This window comes from Magnolia sinica, chromosome 16 (assembly GCF_029962835.1).
Source record: "Magnolia sinica isolate HGM2019 chromosome 16, MsV1, whole genome shotgun sequence".
Lineage (NCBI taxonomy): Eukaryota > Viridiplantae > Streptophyta > Magnoliopsida > Magnoliales > Magnoliaceae > Magnolia > Magnolia sinica.
Window position 1 is genome coordinate 10,521,614 of NC_080588.1, and position 25,553 is coordinate 10,547,166.

General features: G+C 41.8%; 1 protein-coding gene across 1 annotated transcript in view; it reads right to left on the reverse strand.

The window, feature by feature from the left end:
- LOC131229117 (COBRA-like protein 1) overlaps positions 1–25,553 on the reverse strand; it is a 70,467-nt gene continuing 44,914 nt past the window's right edge. Inside the window, exon 6 of the mRNA XM_058224992.1 lies at positions 1–446. Coding sequence (XP_058080975.1) covers positions 163–446 — 284 coding nt within the window. The 3' untranslated portion in view covers positions 1–162. The remainder of the gene's footprint in view (positions 447–25,553) is intronic.

A 25,553-nucleotide genomic window follows, 5' to 3' on the forward strand; every position in this document is an offset into this window, starting at 1 on the left:
AAAAAAAAAGAAGAAGAAAAAGCGGTGAATTTGACCCGCTAATACAACATAAAAATAAAATAAATCCTTGTTGGAATGCGTACAATGCACCTGATGCTGCCAACACATCCAATCCTCTGGAATTTCAGAATATCCAACATGTTCCAAACTGGACCAGTATTTTTATAACAAGAATGCCAAATATGCCATGAAAACCGTAATTGGAAGAAGGGAGATCATCGTTCGTGGAGGGCTGGCATTCGGCAGCCATGGATAAGAATCGGGAGGTGGCATGACACAGTTATCACCATTGAAATATATGCGTCGAGGGAAGGCCCATCCCTTTTCGAAAGTGAATGTCGCAGGGTCCTTTTGGAAGAGAAGCTCTGACTGTACATTTCCAAGAGGGCCCGCTTGCATGAGTAGATCATTGTAGAATTGGACCCCCCACAACATCGCAGTATCATCTGCAAAACAAAGGTCACAAAAAAGAAATTGTAATTTTTTTCCCTTCCATAAATGACATTGCACATTTTTGGGAGCACCCATATGGAGAGATTTGCTAATTCCACATGCAGGTACACGTGCCAATTTGGAATACATGCAGGAAATGTGAGTTTTCCATCCAGTTGGAAATAATGCTTAGATCTTCTACCTAAGAAATCAGGCAGTCACACTAAAATGGTGGGCCACAATATACAACTAAACGGATGGTTAAAACAAAATTTTCTTACCATCCTTTTGTCGTATTCTATCGCTCAAACAGTGTAGCCCACCTAATGGAAAGTTCAGATCTTGTGTGGAGTTCCATATTGGCACATGGGCCTGCAAATGGATGGGCAGGGCTTCCCACATGGGTATGGATTAGCAAACCTTCCCATAAGCATAGAGATCATCTCTAGATTATCATCTGACAAAGATAGATAATACAGTGTTGAGAATACAAACTCAACCTTTTGTTGTGTTTTGAAGTACATTTAGGGGGCGTTTGGATCGTAAGTTTCTTAAGATAAGCCACTTTAAGTGGCTTATCTTGATTTCTACTTATTAAACTGTAATGATTAAGCAACTTTAAATTAAAAAACTACTTATAATTGATCATAAACCAAACTTACTTATCTCAAATAAGTTACTTATCTACTGCAGTGAGTAGAAAAAGCAACTTAATAGGTGGTATCCAAATGGGCCCTTACTATCTTCTTGAGTTTAGTGTCGGAAGCGTGTTGCAACTCCTAGCTATGTGAGGGCCTATTTGGGCGCAACTTCCACTAACAGGGTTTTCCCACAGAAGCAGCTCTGTATTGACTCCGTGGGTTGATTTTCCAGCAACTAGCCTTTTTAGCGCCTATTTCAGTGAATGGGGGATCAAACAAGGTTTGTGAAGATGCATTCAAATGTACATCATAGATATGGGTTTTTGATGCAGGGATGGACGTGATGAGGTCAATCACTATCTTCCTCAAGGGAATAATTACTTCGAATCCACAGAGCTTCTTTGGACTCCTCATAGGAATTCCTCGAATCCACAAGGGAAAATAGGAAAATAGAAATAATTTCTAATTATTCCGAAAATAGATTGATTGATAATTGTATGATGTGTAGAAGTCTCTGTTACACCATTAATAAAGAAAAAAAAAAAACCTAAACCAAATTTCGTAATTACCAAAAATAGTAAAATTCTAACTCTAATAAAAATCTTAATTTTAATAAAACTCTTCTAAATCCTAATTTCTAAAAATAAAAATTCCAAATAAACTTTTGCTAGAAGAATCCTAGCATGATTACAAGTTATTTCTAAAAAAGAAGAAAATTTAAACTCTAAAAATAAGAAAATATTAGAAAATCGAAATACTAAAAATAGAAAATTTTCCTTACAATTTTGTTTTTGAGCTGAAAGCGCGTGTTTTCTGATGAAACGGACAAACAGGGCGCACTTTGTGGGTCAGTTCACCTCGGATGGCCCGTTACAATGAAGATTGATAGGTCATGCACCCTGTAACGTTACCCAGAAAAAAAGTTACAGCAATTTACGGTTCACCTTCTTTTGGTCCAACCATGCTAGGAATGTAATTGTGCCACGTCCTACATCAGTTTTGGACAAAATGGCATTTACACGTCAAATGCCCCTTTTGAGGGTGCATCCAAACGTGCCCTCAAAGGGGGCTCAAGTCATGCTTTAGAGAGTGCAAGCAATGTATATGTTGTGCGCCTGAGAGTTTTAACCTAGTAAGAGAGCCCCAGCCTTTCTCTTGGTATAAATCTCATGTTTTCTCCTTCTTTACTTTGTTTAACACAGAATTTTCAACATTACTCAAAACTCGGATATTAAGCATGCACTCGGGCTGACATGGGAATCAGGATATGACTCTCTCCCAATATCCAGGATATGAACATGGATACAAGTATTGAACTCATAACACCATATACATATTGACCCATTTCGTAAAACTTTTGCTTTGATTAAGCAAGATAATGTTTTTAAGCTTTTTAGCATTATGCTAAATCCAGGAAAACTATTAGGGTGTGTATGAATGGAAAATTGAGTTGAACTGCAATCACTAGTCTAATAAGTGAGAATAACCAAATAGTAACGTTGATGACAAGATAGATCAAGTGATGGCATTAGTGTAGCTCTTGGATCATGTTGAGAGTAGCAGGAATGCTCGAACGAGTCTGATATGAGATTGGACAGCTACATTGGTGGATAATCAATGTGGTTGGAGGTTTTGTTTTTTTAGGAAGATATTTCACGAATTTGTATTGGGAATTTTATTGTGTAATTATTCTTAAAGTGTCTAGGTTCATTATGCTTAGTGTATATGTTTGTTTAGTAGCTATGTTGCTTAGGGGTTAAGTTTTCCATCTATAAATATATAATCCTTATTCGAAGCTTTGTGGTTCTGTTACATGTTAAAAGGTTCTATTGGTTTCTACTATGAACCTTGTTGGTAGAGCCTATTAGGATGTGAAATCAATACAGGTTAGGTGGTATTTTACGTATCTTGCTTGTGTTAACTCTTTGGTTATTGTTATTTCATATTTGGGAGTCGTGGCTACATCAGTTGGTATCAAAGCTTCCCGATCTTGATCCAACAAAGTTTTAATCGATTTTGTTATAACTATGACTCCCTGTAGAGCAAGAGGTAGACGTGATGAAAGAGAAACCAATCCCAATCTGGTTGACCCCCGTGATGTGGAAATTCAAGGAGAAAAGTGGTGATCTTGACCTAGTGCCTTGAGCAACGGTTCATTATGATGAATCAGAGAGAGGAGAGTTTTGTAATGAGTTTTATGATAGGTCACCTATTAGAGAATCTTGGATCGTAGAGTGGAGGTATACCCAAAAGGAGAGAGGAAGAGAGTTGGATGTTAAATTAGACATTCCAGAGTATACTGAGAGTATGAAGGGGGAAAAGTTTTTGGATTGGTTGAATATTATGGAGATAATTTTTTAATACAAAGAATTGGCCAATCATAAACGTGTAAAGTTGGTCACCATTAAGGTGAAAGACCACGCATTTGAATGGTGGGAACAACTTAAAAAATAAGACTTCAGATGGGCAAAGATCCAATCACTTCACGGGATGACGAAGCATCATATGAATCAATATTTTCTTTCGCCAAATTATGTGCAAGCCGTATATCAATGACTTCAATTTCCAAATCAAGGAGATCAGAGTATTGATGATTACACGAAAGAGTTTTACTACTTGGTTGCAATGAATCACGTGAAAAAAAACAAAGCAATTGTTGCGTGTTATCTTCATGAGTTAAAGTTGGATATGCGGAGGCTTTGGCTATCCATCCATGTAGACAGTTACGGAGGCCTAACAATGTGCATTGGCCATTAAAAAACATTCCAAAAGAGGACTTTAAACTTTTAGAAAGGCCATATTGTCAAGTTACCAGACTAAAAAGGGGCTGGTTGGTGAGGGTGGCGGTACCAAAGGTTCGCGATAATGCATTAAGGTCGAACAAGCTCAACCGGACCAACCACACGATTTCAGGTGGACGACATGGCGCTGAGATTAATGATAGAAGTAAAAGCAAGGTTGTTGTCCGCTGTTTTAAATGTGGAGACATGGAGCATTATTCATGTGAATGCAAAAAGAGGGAGTTGCACGTTGCGAGAATTTTGCACACAAACAACGATAGTGCAGGGCAACACATGGTGATGACTTGGATGATCCTCTTTATGATGAGGACGTGGGACCGAAAGATGCTGACGATGTTATTTGGGTTGATTTGGGCCAATCACTTGTGACCCGGAAGAGTTTGTTAGCACCTAAGACTATGAAGGATAAGAACTAGCTGCATATGGGTATCTTCTATTCTCGGTGCACGGTTAATGGACGTTACTGCTGCATATCATTGACAGAGGAAGCTGTGAGAATATTGTGGCCCAGGAGGTGATCGACAAGCTCCAAATTCCTACAAAGAAGCATCCTACGCCATACCATGTTCCTTAGTTTGAGAAGGGTACTGAGTTAACATATTTAGCCCATACACTTATTTCATTTACGATAGGAGGAAAGTATCATGACAATGTATGGTGCGAAGTCATCCAATGGACGTATGCCACATCTTGTTGGGTAGATCAAGGCAGTTTGACAAAGTGTTGTATGCCAATGCCAGAAGAACACTTTCAATTTTTATAAAGATAATGTGGAAGTTTTTTTTTAGAGCCCACCAAGGAGAAGGAATCAGCAAAACATAACTTATTGGGAGATGTGAATTTCCTCTCTATGACACGATTTATCGCAGAGATGGAAGAGAGTGAGGTAGTATTTGCCGTGGTTGGGAAGGAAACGATGAGTGGTATATAATGAAACCTATAATAAGGGAATTTGCAAATATTTTTACAGATAACTTGCTAGTTAGATTGCCATCTATAAGGGACATACAACACCATATTGATCTTATCCCAGAGCCAGCTTCCCCAATAGACCAGCCTACTAAATGAGCCCAAAAGAGCACGAGCAGCTCAATCAACAGGTTAGGAAGTTATTGGTGTTAGACAGGCCACATGCCTTGTATAGCCGATTCTATAGATAGATGATTATTAAGTAGAAGATTTTATATTTATCATTTTACCTTGTATAGTCGTTGTAAAGCTCTATATATTCAACCCTTCAGGGTTGTCTCAAATATACAGAAAAAGCAAAGGAGAATCATTTTCCTCAAACCCTTCATCGTTTTCTCTTTGTTTACATGGTATTAGAGCAATATCGATCCTAATCCGGCATTTTTTTCATCACTGGCACCACCGTCTGTCAGATCCCGCCCTCCCCTGTTAGATCCGGCTCCTCTCCTGTCAGATCCGGCCCTGCCCTATCAGATCCGGCCCTCCCCACGCACATCCGATCTTCCCCAGGCCTATCCGCAAGCCCCTGCGCACGACCCTGTACACAACCCTGCGCACGCACGTCCCTAAGCACCTCTCTGCACACCTCTTGCTCCATCCAATCCCTACTGCTGCATGTTCAGATCTGTTGATCTATTGCTCTGTTGCTGTCTACTGTTGCATCCGATCCTTATTGATCTGTTGCTGTCTGTTGTTTTGATCTCCTGCTGTCTCTATCTTTTGCTGGTTGTTGCTCTAATCTATGGCTGCAAGGTACTTTCTTCTTTAGCATTGTTCTTATCTCTTCCTATCTATGGATAAAGATTGCCATACAGAGGCCCCACAATATAGTTTTGATGGCACCAACTACAATCGATGGGCCATCCACTTTCAAAGTTTTCTCGAGGGTCGTGGTTTGTGGGGGCTAATTGATAGATCTGTTACTGTCCCCGCTTCCACCGATGCCGACAGAATGGCTGATTGGGAAATGAAAAATAGATGGATTATTACCTGGATTTTCGATTCGGTCGATCGATCAATAGTTGTTGGCCTCACACCACATCGCACTGCTAAGGCTGTGTGGGAGCATCTCTAGACAATATATCAACAGAGTAATGCGACTAGGTTCAGCTTGGAACAAGATCTGGTTCACCTTACTCAGGGTGACAAAAGTATTCAAACTTTCTACTCTACAATGGTTACAATTTGGACAGAGATGGCTATGATGGATTTAGATCTCCCAAATGACTTTAAAATATTCCACGCAATGCGCGAGAGTGCGCAAATTAGGCAGTTTCTTATGAAACTGTGTCTGGAACTTGAGCATTGCAGGGCTGCTCTCCTGAACCGTAGCCCAACTCCTTCAATGAATTCAGTTATTAATGATCTATTAGCCGAGGAACAACGCCTGCAAGTCCTCTCTCAGGGGACATCTCAGAGACCATCTGACCTGGCACTTGCTATATCCACCTCTGCACCAAATCGTGGTTCCACTCCTTTAACTTGTCGCGGCTGCAATAAAGTGGGACATGTCGTCGCTCAGTGCAAAGATTAGTGCGCTTATTGTTGAAGGATTGGTCATGGTATACAGGACTGTCGTTCATGTGCCTATGCATCCTCATTCGGTCATGGATGTGGTGGTCAAGGTCGAGGTCGTGGCCATAGTCGTGCTCTTTCTGCTACTTCTGCAACTACTTCTTCCGAGTCTTCTATTAGTGATACTGCATCCACTGGTCCTGTTGAAGGTCTTTTCTCACCTTTGACTCCTATAATACTCCAGCAGATCGTGCAGGCCCTTTCTGCGGCTAGTATGTCAGGTATAACCTCATCTTCTTCATGGTTCTTCGATTCCGGTGCTTCCAATCATATAACTGGTGATGTATCACATCTTCGCGATATTCGTCCCTACACTGACAATCAGACTATTTCTAATGCAGATGGCACTAAACTACCCATTCAGTTCGTTGGTTCATTAACTTTCTCTCCTTTTGACCATCGCCAGTTTACCCTTCGTGATGTATTTCATGTCCCTAAACTCTCCTTAAATTTAATTTCTGTTGGTCAACTTACATCCAATAACTACTTAGTCATATTTCTTCTAAATTGTTGTTTTGTGCAGGATCTGACAACAGGGAAGGTACTTGGGAAGGATAGGCGGCATGGATGCTTGTACGTGCTGGACTTTCACTCATCTGTTACTCCAACTCGTTGTTTCTTCTCTCCCTCTTCCTCGGATATTTGTTTGGCAAATAAAATGTGGAAACTCTGGCACTTTCGCCTGGGTCATCCACATTCTGATCGTTTGATTCAGCTCTTTTCTTTTGGCATGTTAGGGAATATTTATCTTAATAAAAGTAATTTGGATTATTCTTGTTTTTCCTGTTGCCCTTCAAAAAGTAAGTGTATTCCCTTTCCTCTAAGTACTAAAAAATCATCATCTATGTTTGAACTAGTGCATACGGATGTCTGGGGCCCTTCCCTAATTATGTCTCTCTCTGGACTACGATATTATGTTATATTCATTGATGATTTCACCCGTTACACCTGAATTTACTTTCTGTACTCTAAGTCCCAAGTTTTTGAAAAATTCAAAATATTTCATTCTATAGTGGACACTCAATTTCGAGTAAAAATTCAAACTCTCCGCTCTGACTCAAGGGGAAAGTATCTCTCCACAAATTTTTGTACATATCTTCAGGGTCATGGGATTACTTATCAGACCACCTGTTCTGATACTCCACAACAGAATGGGGTGGCTGAATGAAAAAATCGCCACATTGTTGAAACTACCAATACCTTAATGACAGCTATGAGTGTTCCTCGTTCCTTCTGGGCGGAAGCTATGATGCATTCAGTCTACTTGATTAATCGGTTGCCAACCACAGTCTTGAATAGTAAATCTCCCTACTTTGTTCTCACCGGTTCACTTCCTACATATTCCACATTTCGTGCTTTTAGTTGTGTATGTTATGTTCATCTGGCATCACGTGAACATAACAAACTTTCCCCAAAATCAGTCAAATGTATGTACTTGGGATTTGGAGAAACTCAAAAGGGTTTTTGTTGCTATGATCCGCTCTCGTCATGTACAGGTATCACGACATATTGTTTTTCTTGACCATATTTCCTTCCATTCATCTGTTCCTCCTTCACCCACACCAGACTCTCCTGGTCTTACTATTTTTCCTGCCATTCCGGTTGCCTCGAGTACACCTCCTTGTCCATTGCAGGTTTATTCACGACGACCACGTACAAATCCATCACCTACTAATCTCCCTACTGTACCCGTAACCAATCCAGATCCTATCTTGGTACGTCGTTCCACTCGTGTACATCGATAGCCTGATCGCTTGATATACTCTATGTCTGTCATGAATATTACCCTGGATACTGTATCTATTCCTACTTTATACGATCAGGTAGCCAGTCATGATTATTGGAAGAAGGCTATAGCAGAAGAACTTGTAGGATTGGATGATAACCATATGTGGGACATTGTTACTCGACCTACTGACCAACAATTAATTGGCAGTAAATGGATTTATTTTGTGAAGCTCAAGTCTGACGGATCATTAGATCGATACAAAGCTCGGCTTGTCGCTCAGGAATACAAATAGGAACAAGGAATTGATTATAATGAGACATTCGCTCCTGTGGTCAAGATGAAAACTGTTCGCACTCTTCTGGCAGTATCATCAGTTCGCTCTTGGCCAATCACTCAGATGGACGTGAAAAATCCTTTTCTTCATGGAGACCTCCAAGAAACAGTAAATTTGAAACCTCCTCCTGGATCTTTAATCCTTGCCAATAAAGTCTGTCACCTGAAGAAAGCTCTATACGGTCTCAAACAGGCCCCTCGGGCATGGTTCCAATGATTTCATGATGTTTTACAGGAGCTGGCTTTACTCAAAGTGGTCATGATCCATCCTTATTCTTGCGCACCACTGAGCATGGAATTGTCATTGTTCTTGTATATGTTGATGACCTACTTCTGACTGGTAGTGATGATACTGACATCTCAGCATTAAAAGAAGTTCTGCAGTTATCCTTCAAGATGAAGGACCTGGGACATCTGACATACTTTCTTGGACTTGAATTTTCGCGTTCTATATGTGGCATCCTGGTCAGCCAGCATAAAGATACCAAGGATCTTCTCGCCTTGGCCTCGTTAACGGATCAAAAGACAGTTCAGACTCCCTTGAAACTTAACGTTCGATATGGTCGTGACGATGGTGAACTCCTTACAAATCCCACATTATACTGCTGTTTGGTTGGGAGTCTGGTTTACTTAACAATGATTCGCCTTGATATTGCCCACGCGGTCCAAGTTGTGAGCCAATTTGTTTCTGCTCCTCGGACTCTTCATATGACTGTAGTATTGCGCATCTTACGGTACCTACGTGGAACTCTGGATCGATCTCTGTTCTTCTCCTCCACGGCCCCTCTGGACCTTCGTGCTTATTCAGATGCTGACTGGGTCGGTTGTACTCTCACACGCAGATCTACCACTAGCTACTGTGTTTTTCTTGGCACTTCTCTCATCTCTTGGAAGTGTAAGAAGCAGGCCACTGTTTCTAAATCAAGCACGGAAGCCGAATATAGATCAATGTCAGCTGCTTGTAGTGAGATTATTTGGTTATGTGGACTTCTTTCTGACTTGGGCATTTATTTACAAGATTCTACTCTACTCCATATAGATAATCTGAGTGCCATTCAGATTGCCTCTAATCCTGTTTTCTATGAACGGATAAAGCATATTGAAGTTGACTGTCACTTCATCCGCGAGAAGTTTCAGTCTTAACTCATTTTGATAACCCATGTCGCATCCTATGATCAGATTGCAGACATTCTCACAAAGTCCCTCACTACTGCACAACACTCATTTCTAGTTAGCAAACTATTACTTGTCGATGACCAGCATTAGTTTGAGGGAGGATGTTAGACAGGCCGCATGCCTTGCATTGTTAGACAGGCTCACATGCCTTGTATATCTTGTATACCTTGTATAGCTAGTATACCTTGTATAGAGAATTCCGAGTTTATTATTTTCCTTGTATAGATGACTGTAATCTCTATATATTCAACCCCTTTGGGTTGTCTCAAATACAGAAAATCTTTCAGTTCCTCTCGGATTTCATGGTATCAGAGCTTCACTGATCCAAAACCGGCACCACCTATCAAATCCGACCATCCCTGCGTCCGGTCACCATCTCTGCTGCACCGGCCCCCATCCCTGCTACGTCCGGCCACCATCCCTGCTCGTCCGACCGCCCCTGCGTCGTCCGACCACCCCTACTGTGTCGTCCGACCACCCCTACAGCGCCGCCCCTGCTCGTCCGACTACCCCTATTGCACGCCCCTCTGCTCTCCGATCTGCTGTTGCTATCCAACTTCGTTCTAGATCCAGCAACCCCTGTTGCTGTTTCAGATCTAGATTTTCTAGATCTAGCGCCCCTGTTGCTGTTGCTCCAGATCTAGATTTTCCAGATCCAGAGCCCCTGTTGCTGTTGCTATTCTGCCAGATCCAGAAACTGCAATTCCTTACATATTTGCTGCTATATGGTACATCTAAAACCTTCTTCTGTTGCAACTTTTTACGTGCTTTACATTACTTTAGATCAATGGACAAGGACTTATCACGTACAGAGGCCCCACGTTGTAGTTTTGATGGTACCAACTATTCTCTATGGGCCATCCATTTTCAGAACTTCCTCAAGGGTCGTGGTTTGTGGGGACTAATTGATGGATCTGTCACTATCCCCACTTCCACAGATGCCGACAAATTAGCTGATTGGGAAATGAACAATGGACGGATTATCACCTAGATTCTCGATTTGGTCGATCGGTCCATTGCTATTGGCCTCACACCTCAATGCATTGCTAAGCCAATGTGAGAGCATCTCTAGACAATTTATCAACAAAGTAATGCGGCCCAGTATACCGCCTGGAACAGGATGTCGTTAACCTTACTTAGGGTGACGACAATATTCAATCATTTTACTCCAAAATTGTTACAATTTGGACAAAGATGGCTATGATGGATCCAACATTTCCTCATGACTTTAAGATATTCCAAACTATGCACGAGAGTGCGCAAGTTCGACAATTTCTTATGAAGCTGCGTCCGAAATTTGAGCATTGTCGGGCTGCTCTCTTGAACCGTAGCACTACTCCTTCATTAAATTCAGTTATTAATGATTTATTGGCTGAGGAACAATGACTAAAAGTTCTCTCTCTTCCTTCCTCAACTCCGGGATCATCTGATATGGTGCTTGCTGTGTCCACCACTACACCAACACGTGGTTCCACTCCTTTGACTTGCCGCGGTTGCAACAAGGTGGGTCATGTCGTCGCTCAATGCAAAGAATGGTGCGCTTATTGTCGACGGATTGGTCATGGTATTCAGGACGGCCGTACACATGCTTATGCATCTTCTTTCGGCCATGGACATGGTGGTCATGGTCGTGCTCTTTCTGCTACTGCTGCCACTATTTCTTCTGGGCCGTTTGTTAGTGATACTGCATCTACTGTTTCTGCTGAAGGTCTTTCATCACCTTTGACTCCCGCAATGCTCCAACAAATCGTTCAGGCCCTTTCTGCGGCCGGTATGTCAGGTATATCCCCATCTTCTACATGGTTCTTCAATTCAGGTGCTTCCAATCATATGACTGGTGCTGTATCCCATCTTCGTGACATTCGTCCCTACACCAGAAATCAGGCTATTTCTACTGCGGATGGCACTAGACTACCCATTCAGTCCGTTGGATCATTGACTTTCTCTCCTTCTGCCCATCGCTAGTTCACTCTTCGTGATGTGTTTCATGTCCCTAACCTCTCCTCTAATTTAATTTCAAATGTCAACTCACATCCAATAACTGCTTAGTTATATTTCTTCCCAACTGTTGTTTTGTGCAGGATTTGGCAACGGGGAAGGTACTTGGGATGGGTAGGCGGCATGGTCGTCTGTACGTGCTGGACTTTGATCCATCTGTTACTTCGACTCGTTGTTTCTTTTCTCCATCTTCATTAGATATTTGTTCGGCAAATAAATTGTGAAAACTGTGGCACTTTTGCCTGGGTCATCCACATTCCGATCTGTTAATTCAGTTATTTTCTTCTGACATGTTAGGGAATGTTTCGCTTAATAAAAAAGATTTGGATTATTCTTGTTCATCTTGTTATCTTTAAAAAAGTAAGTGTATTTCTTTTCCTCTAAGTACTACAAAATCATCTTCAATGTTTGAACTGGTACATACAGATATCTGGGGTCCTTCACCAATTATGTCTCTCTTTAGGTTACGATACTATATTATATTCATTGATGATTTCACACATTACACCTGGATTTACTTTCTGCACTCGAAGTCACAGGTTTTTGAAAAATTCAAGATATTTCACTCTATGGTAGAGACTCAATTTCGGGTTCCAATTCAAACTCTCCACTCTGACTCGGGCGGAGTATTTCTCTACAGATTTTCATATATTTCTTCAGGGTCATGGGATTATTCATCAGACCACCTGTTCTGATACTCCACAACAGAACGGGGTGGCTGAACGAAAAAATCGTCATATTGTTGAAACTGCCAACACCCTTATGACAGCTATGAGTGTTCCTCGTTCTTTCTGGGCGGAAGCAATGTTATATTCAGCCTACTTGATTAACCGGAGACCAACCAACGTTCTGAACCGTAAATCTCCATACTTTGTTCTCAAAGACTTACCTCTTGCATATTCCACATTTCGTGTTTTTGGTTGTGTCTGTTATGTTCACCTGGCTTCACGTGAGCGTAACAAACTATCTCCAAAATCGATCAAATGTATGTACTTGGGATTTGGAGAAACTCAGAAGGGTTTTCGATGTTATGATCTGGTTTCTCGTCATGTTCGGGTTTCACGACATGTTGTTTTTCTTGAACATATTGCCTTTCATTCATCTCTTCCTCCTCCGCACGCCCCAAAATCTCCTGGTCTAACCACCTTTCCTGATATTCTTTTTGCTTCGAGAACTCTCCCTCGTCCGTTATAGGTTTACTCACGTTGACCACGTACAGCTCTACTACCTATTACTCAACCCCAAACTTATTGTACCTGTTACAGATCCTGAACCTACCTCAACACGTCGTTCTGCTCATGTACGTCGAGCGCCTGATCGCTTGATATGCTCTATGTTTGCCATGAATGTTACTCTGGATACTGTCTCTATTCCTACTTCCTACACTGAGGCAGCCACTCATGATTGTTGGAAGAATGCTATGGCAGAAGAACTTGAGGCATTGGATGATAATCATACGTGGGACATTGTCAATCGACCCACTAACCAACAACTAATTGGTAGCAAATGGATTTATTCTGTCAAGCTCAAGTCTGATGGATCATTGGATCGATACAAGGCTCGACTTGTCACTCAGGGATACAAACAGGACTACGGAATTGATTATGATGAGACTTTCGCTCCTGTGGCCAAGATGAAAACTGTTCGTACTCTTCTGGCCATATCTTCCATTCGCTCTTGGCCACTTGCTCAGATGGATGTGAAAAATGCTTTTCTTCATGGAGACCTCCAAGAAACAATATATTTGAAATCTCCTCCTGGCTCTTTAATCTCTGACAATAAGGTATGCCGCCTAAAGAAAGCCCTGTATGGCCTCAAACAGGCACCTCGGGCATGGTTCCAACGCTTTCGCGATGTTATTACAGGTGCTGGCTTTACTCAAAGCAGTCATGACCCATCTTTATTTTTGCACACCACTGCTCGCGGAATTGTCATTGTTCTCGTCTATGTTGATACCTACTCCTGATTGGTAGCGATGCTACTGGCATCTCGGCTTTAAAGGTTGTACTGCAATCATCCTTCAAGATGAAAGACCTCGGCCATCTAACATACTTTCTTGAGCTTGAAATTTCACATTGTAAACGTGGGATCCTGGTCAGCCAACGTAAATATACCAAGGATCTTCTCACCTTGGCATCATTGACGGATCAGAAGATAATTCAAACTCCCTTAGAACTTAATGTTCATTATGGCTGTGACGATGATGATCTCCTTGCACAGCCCGACTTATACCTCCAGAGTCTGGTTTACTTAACTATGACTCGCCCTGATATTGCCTACGTTGTCCAAGTCATCAGTTAGTTTGTTTCTGCTCCTCGAACTCTTCATATGACTGCGGTGTTGCACATCCGACGGTACCTACGTGGAACTCTAGATTGATCACTGTTCTTCTCCTCCACGGCGACTCTTGATCTTCGTGCTTATTCGGATGCTGATTGGGCCGGTTGCGCTCTAACACGAAGATCTACCACTGACTAATGTGTTTTTCTCGACACTTCTCTCATCTCTTGGAAGTGTAAGAAGCAGGCCACTATTTCCAAATCGAGCACAGAAGCCGAGTATCTGGCGATGTCCACTGCGTGTAGTGAGCTTGTCTGGTTACGTGGACTTCTTTCCGACTTGGGCATTCCTCTGCAGAATCCTACTCCACTCCATGTTGATAATCTAAGTGCCATTCGGATTGCCTCTAACCCGATTTTTCATGAACGGACGAAGAATATTGAAGTTGACTGTCACTTTATCCGCGAGAAATTTCAGTTTGGGCTCATTTCTCTTCCACATATTGCAAACCATGATCAGATTGCTAACATTCTCACCGAGTCCCTCACTTCTGCATGTCACTCATTTCTAGTTGGCAAACTATTACTTGTAGATGACCAGCATTAGTTTGAGGAGGGATGTTAGACAGGCCACGTGCCTTGTATATCTTGTATACCTTGTATAGCTAGTATACCTTGTATTGAGGATTCTGAGTTTATTATTTTCCTTGTATAGATGACTGTAATCTCTATATATTCAACCCCTTTGGGTTGTCTCAAATACAAAAAATCTTTCAGCTCCTCTCGGATTTCATGTATAGCTGATTCTATAGATAGATGATTATTAAGTAGAAGATTTTGTATTTATCATTTTACCTTGTATAGTCATTGTAAAGCTCTATATATTCAACCCTTCAGGGTTGTCTCAAATACACAGAAAAAGCAAAGGAGAATCATTTTCCTCAAACCCTTCATCGTTTTCTCTTTGTTTACAATTGGATTGTCTTTATATAAAGGACAGCACGAGTCACTGTGTAATCCAGCCCTCTTAACACTTAAGAAGGACAGATTGTGGAGGATGTGCATGAATAGTTAGGTCATTAATAAGAACACAATAAAATACAAATTCCTGATTCCACAGTTGGACAACCTTCTTAATATGTTCATTGGAGCAAAAGTGTTCTCTATGATAGATCTGAGAAGTGGTTACCGCCATCTTACAATTCGCCCAAGATATGAATGAAAAAACAATGTTTAATGGGAAACAATGTGTAAGACACGCAAATGGTTCTATGAGTGGCTCCATATGCCATTTGGTTTGTCAAACACACCAAAAACTTTCATGTAGTAGATGAACTAAATGCTTAAACCATTCAAGGGCAAGTTTGTTAGGGTTATATTGGTATAAATCCTAGACGAGCATACTCGTATGCAACACTTTTGGGAAATTTGTGACGTTCCAAGGAGTAAGAAAATGCATGCCAATATCAAAACTGCCTTGTTTGACCTATTGGATGATATTCTTGGGTTATGTGGTGATGGTAGTTGGAATTACAGTTGATATTGAAAAGGTGATGGTTGTCCAGGAATGGCCTACCCCTTCCAGCATGCAGGAAGTGCGGAGTTTCCATGGGTTGACATATTTCTCTAGCCAATTCATAAAAAATTTCATCACTATCATGGCAGCAATAATGGACTACATTAGAGAAGGTCCATTTGTTTGGACAAAAGAAGCAATTGTTAGCTTTCGTGTGATTAAGAAGAAATTGGCAGAAGCTCCTATTTTGACCCTACCAGATTTTGGAAACATATTTCAGTTGGATACTGATGCATCGCTGTGAATGCTAGGTTTCGGCACCCACGTTTTTTTTTTTTTTCCTACGGGTGTGGGTTGACTCGTGTATATGATGTAGTTGACTTGGAGTTGCCACTAGCCAATTATCTCAAAATTCCATAGTTGGCTAGACCCTGTAGAATTTGTGAAAGCTAGAGAATCCAAAGACTTTCCTGCTCTGGAATGACTCTTGATCTACGGCCTAGGATTTTGAGTAAGGGACTTTAGTTACAGAGAGGGAAGGTGTTAGGCACCCTCTCTGCCCACACTGGCGTGTGGTCTCTACTTCGTGTGGTTAATTAATTTTTAGGGGATTCAATGATTCTATGCTAAAATGAAACATGTACTAGAAAATGGGACTCAACAGCCTCGAGTTTCTGATGTGATAGGATCTTGTAATTCGGCGACGGCAAGTCACAAAGCATATGCTCGAAGGTTGCCTAGAGAAGCAAGAGGGTTAAGAAAGGATGTGAGATGCAAATAATTGCTAGAGATCGACTTAGAGATAGTTGCAAAAGAGCACAAGGGCGCCCAATCTGGCATGTCACAGAGCATAATCTAATTGTCGCCTACCACTTCACCTGACAACTCTCCACCTACTCAATGTAGTGGCCAAAGCATGTCTTGGCCAAGATCAACAAGATGATGCTCCATTGGAAGAGCATGTTGTGCAACGCATAAAAAAGTATGACAAAGGATGTCTAACCCCACCCAGAGAATAGCAACTCAGCTAAAACGAAGAAGATCAATGCATTCTGACAGTGCAACGAGCGAAAAGAGCCAGCCTCCCTCGATCAATCGCGCAATGGTCATACAAGAGATCAAGGGAGAACTCTCTGCCAGCATCGTCCACCGCCGAGAATCCGAACCAACCCCACAGATCCGTCTCCCTCACCACACAATGAGCTGGAAAGTATGACTCACAAGAGAAAGGCAGCCCAATCAAGTGAGCTATCGCCTCTAGTGAGGGTCCCAGCTCTAAGTCGTTGAATGAGAACAAGTTCAACAACAAGACCCAGCCATATGATGTGGCACTCAGCACGCGCCAATCTAAGTGGACCCAATGAAGGTGTAGAACCTCAACAAATCCTAGATGATGCATTGCTCACCTCTCATGCATGTCTAGGCTCTCAATTTAACTGCTCAATCTCATTAGGCAATTGCCTTGAGGTTGCAGGCGGCACGTGCGTACCAAGACACACTCAACAATCTGAAGCCCCAGGCCATCTAAGGGTCTGTCAATGGTCGCATCCCCTCATCCAGCATGTCGATCTCGTGATGCTGGAAAAAGCTACCCGCACTCATTGTGATGTGTTGTGCATCGTGAAAGGAGGCACCAGAAGGGACCGGGTTGCTGACAATCTCAACATCTGGGTCCACAAGGGCATCATCCCCTCTAGGCACCAAAAAACATTTACGCCAACCAAGTCGATCACATCATCCAAACTGTCCATAATGGCTATCTCCTCCAAGCATCTCTAACATGATGTAGATCATCAATCACTACCATCTCAACATCCGGACCGTGGAATACATCATGAGATGGTTTGATCGCACCACCAATGTCGAGATCACCCAAGACGACCTCTCCAAAGTCCAGAAATGCTCCATTAAGCAACCCATCATGTAAGAGCCAATCCAAGCCATCAAACTCCCAATCCATCCCAAGGAAGTCTCCCAACCGATCATCTATAACCCCACCAACCCTCATCTCTTCAAGCTCGCCACCATTAATGGTAGCCAAACTACAACCATTAATGGCATTCACATCTTCTCCAACCACTCTCTCCTCAATAAACCCATCCAACCCTCCATTTAATTCTCCATTCATGAATCCAAAAAAGCTACTCTCACCTCCACTAAGCTCCCCACACATGGAGCTACTTAAAGCCCCACCACCATCATTCTTCCTTAAGAAAATGCTCCACACATCTTCAGCTGTGGGGAGAAGAAGACAAGTAAGAAAAGATAATAAGGGAGAGGAAGACAAAAGGGAAAAGGGAGGAAGAAAGAAGGAGAAAGAGTGGACAAGAGGAGTGTTCGGGGGTCAAAGAAAGAAAAACAAAGTGAGCATGGAATGTTTGTGTATAGGGGAAGAAGACAGTGATAACCAGGTTAAAAACAAAAATGGGGAGGCACTTGGTTTCACCTTGAAAAAGGTGTGCTCTCACGTCGTTGTCCAGCCACTGCACTATGTAGGTAGACAGTTGTCAGGTGCTTTGTAGTCTGATCGCATCAAAATTTTTACGGTGTTCTTCCCTGACCATCAAAAGCTGGGAAAGAGATTATTTTTTTTATGAAGGATGGTCAATTGACCAGTCCAGTGGACCCCACAGCCTACCGTAGTCAGAATTGAGGACTTGTGGTTTATTCATACTCCCAAGGCAGAATTCGAAAAACTGAGCAAATTGATGAAACAATGTTGAGAATCAAAAGCAGATTTCATTAATCAAAAAAGTTCAGTACAAGTATGGAAGGGAACAAGAGTAGCAAAGGAGTACAAAGAAAAAAGAGTGACACAAATCATTCCTAGTAGTATGGGCCTACATCCACATCTTTGCGCTTCATGTGAGGACCAAGAAGACTCCCTCCAGCAAAACGTGCAACTCCACTTAGGGCATACTCATCCTTAAGAAATGGTCCAAACCCAAACTCAACATATCACATGCCATAATCCTGTAGCTAGTCTATGAAGGCAACCACATCAAAACCTTCCAAGGCAGCAACGAGTTCTTGTTCAGGGGCTTGTGCCAAGTTCCTTGGTTCGCCTGGGGGACGACGGGGGACAAAAGGATGGCTCATCAACTACTAGAATAGTCTCTCCTAAGTACCATTTGGTAGCCCGGGGATCTTCCATGATCTGATGGTGCCGGAAGGCTAGAAGAGCGGCATGAGATTCAGGAGCAAGTGATGCAGCTGATCACAAGGGCAAGGGACAAACTAGAACAAAGAGAAAACATATGAGAAAGGGCTCCCCATGAATATGCAAGGGTAGAACAAAGGAGGTGTGTTTACATCAATTTGCACAAGAGAATCAATGTTGGACCTTCAGTCCAAGTCTGAGTATTGGCAACCGCAATTGCAGTTATTATGGTGTCACATCATGCATGTGGCGGGTGGGGTGCAGTCTTTCAACGAAGATGATAGATGTGGAAAATGATCATAAAAACAAGCTTGCAAAGGTAGCTAACAAGTGAGCACATGCACTAAAGAGCAGTTCAAAAAAGTATGAGTGTCGAGTCAAGGGTGTGCCTCGATGATTGGGAAAAATCTGGTTAGTGATTTCCTATCCAAGTGGTTGGCCTTATCCAAGCCCTCATACATGTGGGCAAGGAGGGAGCATTCCGGTTTTATGGAACTGGAAATCCGATGTCGACCATGAGAGAGAGTAGACGAGTGGTCACCAGCTCATTCCTATGGCTAAAAATCAAAGCCCCTCCAGTATATAGAATTAGGGCTTGGGCCTTCTGCATGACCTCTTCTTCAATCTGCGGGACTTAGTGGGTGATGTTCTTAGACAACTAGCGCAATTTGAAGCGCTGGCCCCAAAACTCAGCCATCCCCAAGCAAGGAACCCAATCCTCATCAAAAGGAAAGGGCAAGCCTTCCTCGAAGGGAAGTGATCGACCCTCATATTGTAAGTCGACTTGGATAAACATGTCATATGGGGTAATGCCCCACGCCCCAAATGGTAGCTGGAAGGTGTAAGCCTCAACCCTCTAACACTCGACCAAAGATGTCAGGAGGGCCATATTAGCACGACCAAGATGTACTTGGAAAAGGCCAAACAAAGGGGTGCGTTCCAACACCCGATCGAACAAATGTTGGGCTCCTGTAAACAAGTCATTCCAACCAGACCGGATTCCTCATCCTTACAAAACCTTGGGAACTCGCCCATCTCGGGAAAAATAAGATAGATGTCAGCCCTCACGAGGTATAAAGCATGGATCCTCAGAGTGATTGGAGGAGGACCCGAACTCGGTACACCCCTGCCTGGCATATTGCAATGGAACCCCAACATTCAAGTTAAGTCCCTCTTCCCGAATCCTCTCCAAATCATGCATCAAATAAAGGTGGGATTGACTAAGAATGAAAGTAGGGTTTGTTGTCTTACCAAAAGAGTAAAATATTTCTCAACCCCACCCTCAATCTTGCATATTTTCACCTTTCGAAGAAAGCCCCACATGTATCTTTAGGACACAGTGAGCTAAGAAGGACCCACAAGTCAAAGGCAATTTCTCATCCATTCATGAGTGGGCTCTTTTTTTAATTGGGCCCAAGAGGTTTCTCACATAGCCCTTCTCGGCCATGTGGGTAGAAGACCTCCTTTGGAAAAGTGTGGTGGGGCAAGGCAAGCCCTACGTTATGTCATGACAAGCTAAGGTAGCCCCATTGTTGGAACATACCCTTATGTGTGATCTTAGGTCAAGAAGAGTCCAAAACACTTTCTTGGGTATAACGATGGGTCAGGCCAGGCCCATTAAGGGGAACTATGTTCTTTGGAGTCATGATGTAACACCCTGAAAATTTTCGCGCCCATGTGTGTACACGAGTACTTATCCTTGTGTACTTCCAAATTTGAATTCATAATTTTAGGGGAATCACCCTTAGACTTGCACACTTAAACCTTCGTACACCTCTTAATGATCTTGAAACATGGTATACCTTTGTATACTCAATTGGTTATCAACCAACTATTGAAATAGTTACATATTAATAGGGAAAGACATCCGACTATCCACTTCAACTTTCAAACCATCCGATCATTATCATGCGACTTCAGAATCATCATATCCATCCATGTACACACCCAACCAAGATTTTGGCCAGTTCATCTTACCCGCTACCCAAGTATAAACTTAAGCTAGTGTCGGAATCACAATCTAACAACCCCACTTCTGAACACATGTACATACACACCCTTCAAGACATCCCAAGCTTACACATCATAACACACTTGATATACTATCGATCTAAACCATTAGGATTACTCTCCATTCATCAAGTGAACCCTAGGAAAGTTCCAATGGCATGCATCTCCCTACTTAATTCCTTGTCATGTTGCCCACTTAAGCTTTGGATCTACCTCATATTTTAACCCATGTCTTAGCTCGATCCAGCGAAACGAATGGATGGAGTAGATTTCTCACAAACATCTCAATGGGGCCCCATAGATTCCCATATTTAAAATAAAATAAAAAGAGAGAGAGAGAGAGAGAGAGAGAGAGAGAGAGAGGAAAAGAAAAGAAAATTAAATCGGCAACGTGCGTTGTGAGGGAGTTACTCTCCTCTCTTACAACTTCCCTCTTTGCTCTCGATCGTCCATCATTTGTGGGGCCCACCAAGGTCATCGAAACCATTCATCATCAACCTTAAGAAGCCTTCGATGGTCCACATCCAATCCTCACTATTTTTCGTCGTGTGGCCCACCTGAGTCTCTGATCTACATCATGTTTGAACTCTCACCCCACCATGACCTGTCAAACTAGATAAACGGAGTGGATTTCTCACAAACATTCCGGTGGAACACTCCCCCCCCCCCCCCAAGGGCTGTCGTGTGCGGTAGGGTTTCTTCTGGTTTTCCCTCGACAAGTACCACAACTACAACCATGTGAACCGACGACTGATCTGAACCATTCAACCATTGAACCTTCTTCATTATGCAACATTGGACATCACACCAGCGCATTCTCTCGTTTTGAGCCAATCAAAACTCAAGCTTTCCGGCGTTCTTTTCCGTTTCTTTAGCAAATAGCTTGCGACATTGAACTCTTCAAACTGCGAACCCACCAAGCAAACATCATCGGAGCCTCGCTTTAGCACACTTCCTTGGAGCAATCTAGATAGTCCATCATCCTTTGAATGAAGAAAGAATTGTCATGTACAAAACCACCATTATCGTGGCTCATCTTTCCCGTTAAGCAATGTAAATCATTGGTCTATGTGGGGCCCATGATTTAAGATCAACACTACCATTGCAAACCTATTTGATCACCAGACATCAACCGAGATTAAATCTAAACCATTGATGCATCAAACCAAGTGAGTTGCGGATTCGTGTTGTTCGAGCCTCCATGCGCAACTTCCAACTAAACTCCACCTTCAACCACAATTTCCTGAACGAGAGCGAGAGCTAGGAGAGCACTATAAAGCTCATAGACCTTGTAGAGAAACAATCTTAATGTCATAGGAACAGAATTGAGAATTCGAGAGAGTGAGATGTGTGAGAGCTAGTTGTGACTCACTAAGACACTGGTTTCCTAGACAAGTTTTGGTAGGAGAAAACAAAAGGGAAGGAAGAAAAGAAGAAAGAGAAGGAAGAGGGAATAGAAAGAAAGAGTGTTTTAAGAGAGTTCCAATCAAGAGAACTTGGTTCGACTAACTGAGTCAAACCAGGTTTTTCCGAGTCAAGTCCATTGCTGGACAATTTGAAGGGAAAAATCAAAGAAAGAAACCAAAGGAGAAGGAAGAAGATAAGAAAAGAAAAGAAGGAGAGAAAGAGAAGAAAGAAGAAGACCAAACCGAGTCGACCCACTACCTAGTCGAGTTTGGGTTGATTCTTGGGCTAAGTCGAGCCCCGTGCACGCCATTCATTAGGTAAACCTTTCCCTTAGCCTTTGATTCGAAATAAAACCCTATATGTCACTTTTTACACCGTGACTCAATGAGTCAAGGTACTGATTAGTTGTATTTTAGGCCCTGGAAAAACCCTAGATTAAGACGTGTAATCATCATGTGTGTTTTCATGTAGAGATTCCATTGAATTACATTGAAAACCCTATTGAGTCACATTGAGTCACCTCAAATCTAATTGAGTTAAACTGAGTCTAAGTGGATTTGAAACCTTGATTGTATGCACATATTTCCAGTGATATATCAAGACCCTTGCACACCTATTCAGGTGGGTGATCCTTACTAACTTTTTGTAAATTCCATGTTTATACAAGTGCGCTATGTTTAATTTATATTGGTTTTTTTTTCATATGATGACTAAAGTTGCCTTGATTCCCATTCGTGCTTAATTTGTTGATTGAATTTTAAATTCTCGCCCTTTAAATTAATAGTTATCATGGAATTGATGTGGAAACAAGCTTCCTTTTATTTACAAGCTTAACCTATGGAAAATCAATGATGGATTACTATGGTCATTAGATTTGTTAGACAGGCTCACATACCTTGTATAGCTGGTATACATTGTATAGTTACTTTTCATATGTAGAGGATTCTGATTTTATTATTTTCCTTGTATAGATGACTGTAATCTCTATATATTCAACCCCTTTGGGTTGTCCCAAATACAAAAAATCTTTCAGCTCTTCTCGGTTTTCAAGATTTTGTTACTTGGTCCGCATGTTGTATCTGGATGGAAAATGAAATTGAGATCAGCACAAGTGCTCTGCCTTAGGTTAATCCCTAAAAGAATCAGCACGGGTGCTCTGCTTTGAGTTATTCCCTAAAAGGATCTACTTTGCCTTGGGTTAATCCCTAAAAGGATCTGCACAAGTCCTCTACCTTGGTTCATTCCCTAAAAGGATCAATCACATGAGTACTCTGCCCTGGATTTCTCTAAAAAGATCATATAAGAAACTATTATTGATTTGATTCGTCATTCCTGTATAATTACATATGTCAAAGTATCCATGCGATCTAATGTCTCGTTACATATGATTTAATTTCTGTTTATTAATTTAATATGTTAAGCTTATGTATGTATGAACTTATAAATTCCAAATCTAGGAAGGAAATGATCTCACTAGGCCATTGAGCTCACCCCTTTTAATTAACCATTTCAGCTATCGAATTGAAGTTCTTCAAGCTTGCAGATCTCTTTCACTAGCGCTTCAGGTGTACTAAGCTTGGCTTGGTTTTCGGTCGTTGATATAATGGGAATGTTGTAATAGTTCATCCAGTGTAATAAGATAGTTTGATTTCTAGTTGTTATTGTATAAGAAACCATAATATCTTAAGACTTAAGAGTGAATATTATTTTGGATTTAGGTTTATTTCATTAGTGGTTCCCTATTTCATTCTCGTTTATAATTGGATTTGGAATAATTGTATTTATTGAGTTAATATATTAAAATAATTGTGTTCATTCTTGTTTATTGAGCGTTTCAAGAGATTTTTTCAAGATTGGCTCGCATTGTTTCCGACTAGCTTGTATCAGTCGCAGATTGTCTCCATTTGCAGGGGAACCTTTGTTTGGAATCCGCCTTGTCGTAGGAATTTGACGGATGCGGAAACAAAAGAGTTGGTCGGTTTGTTAGAGTGCTTAAAAAATATTTCACCTTCCTCGCAGGACTCTGATTCTATTGTTTGGAAGTTTCACCGATTGGGCAAGTTTTCCATAAAATCACTTTACAATTTGAGTGCCTCTACAGCTATTCATTGGGACCTGCCTCATCCTTTCCACCACTGGTTTTATGGTGCCCCTCATCATGTTGTGGTTTTTGTTTGTCTAGTGGCGAGAAGGATTCTCACTGTCGACAACCTTCAAAGAAGATCCCTCATCCTACCGACTATATGTTTAATGTGCATGCACGAAGTCGAATTGATTGATCATCCCTTCATTCATTGCCAGTTTGTGAAGAAGATATGGGACTATCTATTTGGTTTGTTTTGCACTATGTGGGTGATGCCAAAATCAGTGGAGGATATCCTTTGGAAATGGGAAATCAGAAAAAGTGAGTTGGAGGCTTCATATTGTGGTTCTCATGTGGGTTGTTTGGGGGGCAAGGAATGCTTCCTGTTTTTGAAATGAATGTTTGTTGGTTGAAGGGGCCATCGGTAGGATTAAAGGCATTGCTTCTGAATGGGCAGCCTTTGTTATCTCAGCCTAGGCTAGGTTGGGGTTATTTTCTTCTTCCTCTTCTTTTTTTTTTTTCCCTTGTATCTTTATCACCTATCGGCATCCGTTCAATAAAAGTTATTGTTAATTCTTAAAAATAAATAAATAAAACAACGACAAGATAGTTCACGGGCCTGGATTCGGGTTTTGAGTAGCCTACTTGGGTAGCTGGATTTCGAGGAGTGATACATGATGGGCCTAAAAGATCCCCATGTAGCCTATTTGGCCACGTGGGTGGGAAGCCTCAAGTTACATCTTTGTTTGATTGTAGGTTAGGCTTAAATGGGCCCATAATGGAAGCTTGGCTCTTTCAAGCATAAACCAAGTGGAGTCCAAGTGCTAGCACACATAGCCCATGTGGCCACGTGGGTGGGGGGCATCAAATGCCATATGTATAAATGCACGATCTTTGAAAGCAAGGCAGGCCAAGAAAGATCCCATGTGGCATGCACAAGAGAAGCACATGAATAAAAGGAGCGTTGGGAAGTCTCTTGAGCGTCCAATATAAGCCCATCCAAGAAGTCTCCACCTCCAAGTCCTCCCAAAAAGTTCAAGCATCCCATGCACACCATGTCCATAACCACCCCACCCCCACCCAAAGACAGAGAAATGGTATATGTTTACATAAAGGAAATGGGCTCAAGTGGGCCAATAAAGGTAAAAATGAAAAGAGGAGAAAGTGGTAGAGGAAAGGAAAAAAGAGAAAGCCCAAGATTTAGGCCTATTAAAGTGAAAGATGCCACCACAAATGGGTCATTCAAGCAAGTGGAGGCCCATTCCCGAAGTCACAAGTGAACTCAATGCATAAATGTCCTTAAAACACACAATCTAAGGACTTGACCAAAAAATGAGCCCCCACTTGGAACAAAAGGAAGAGAAAAACAAAAGGAGAGAGATGGGAGAAAGTGAAAAAAGGAAAAATAAAGAAAAGACAAAAAGTGACAAAAACAACACTATAT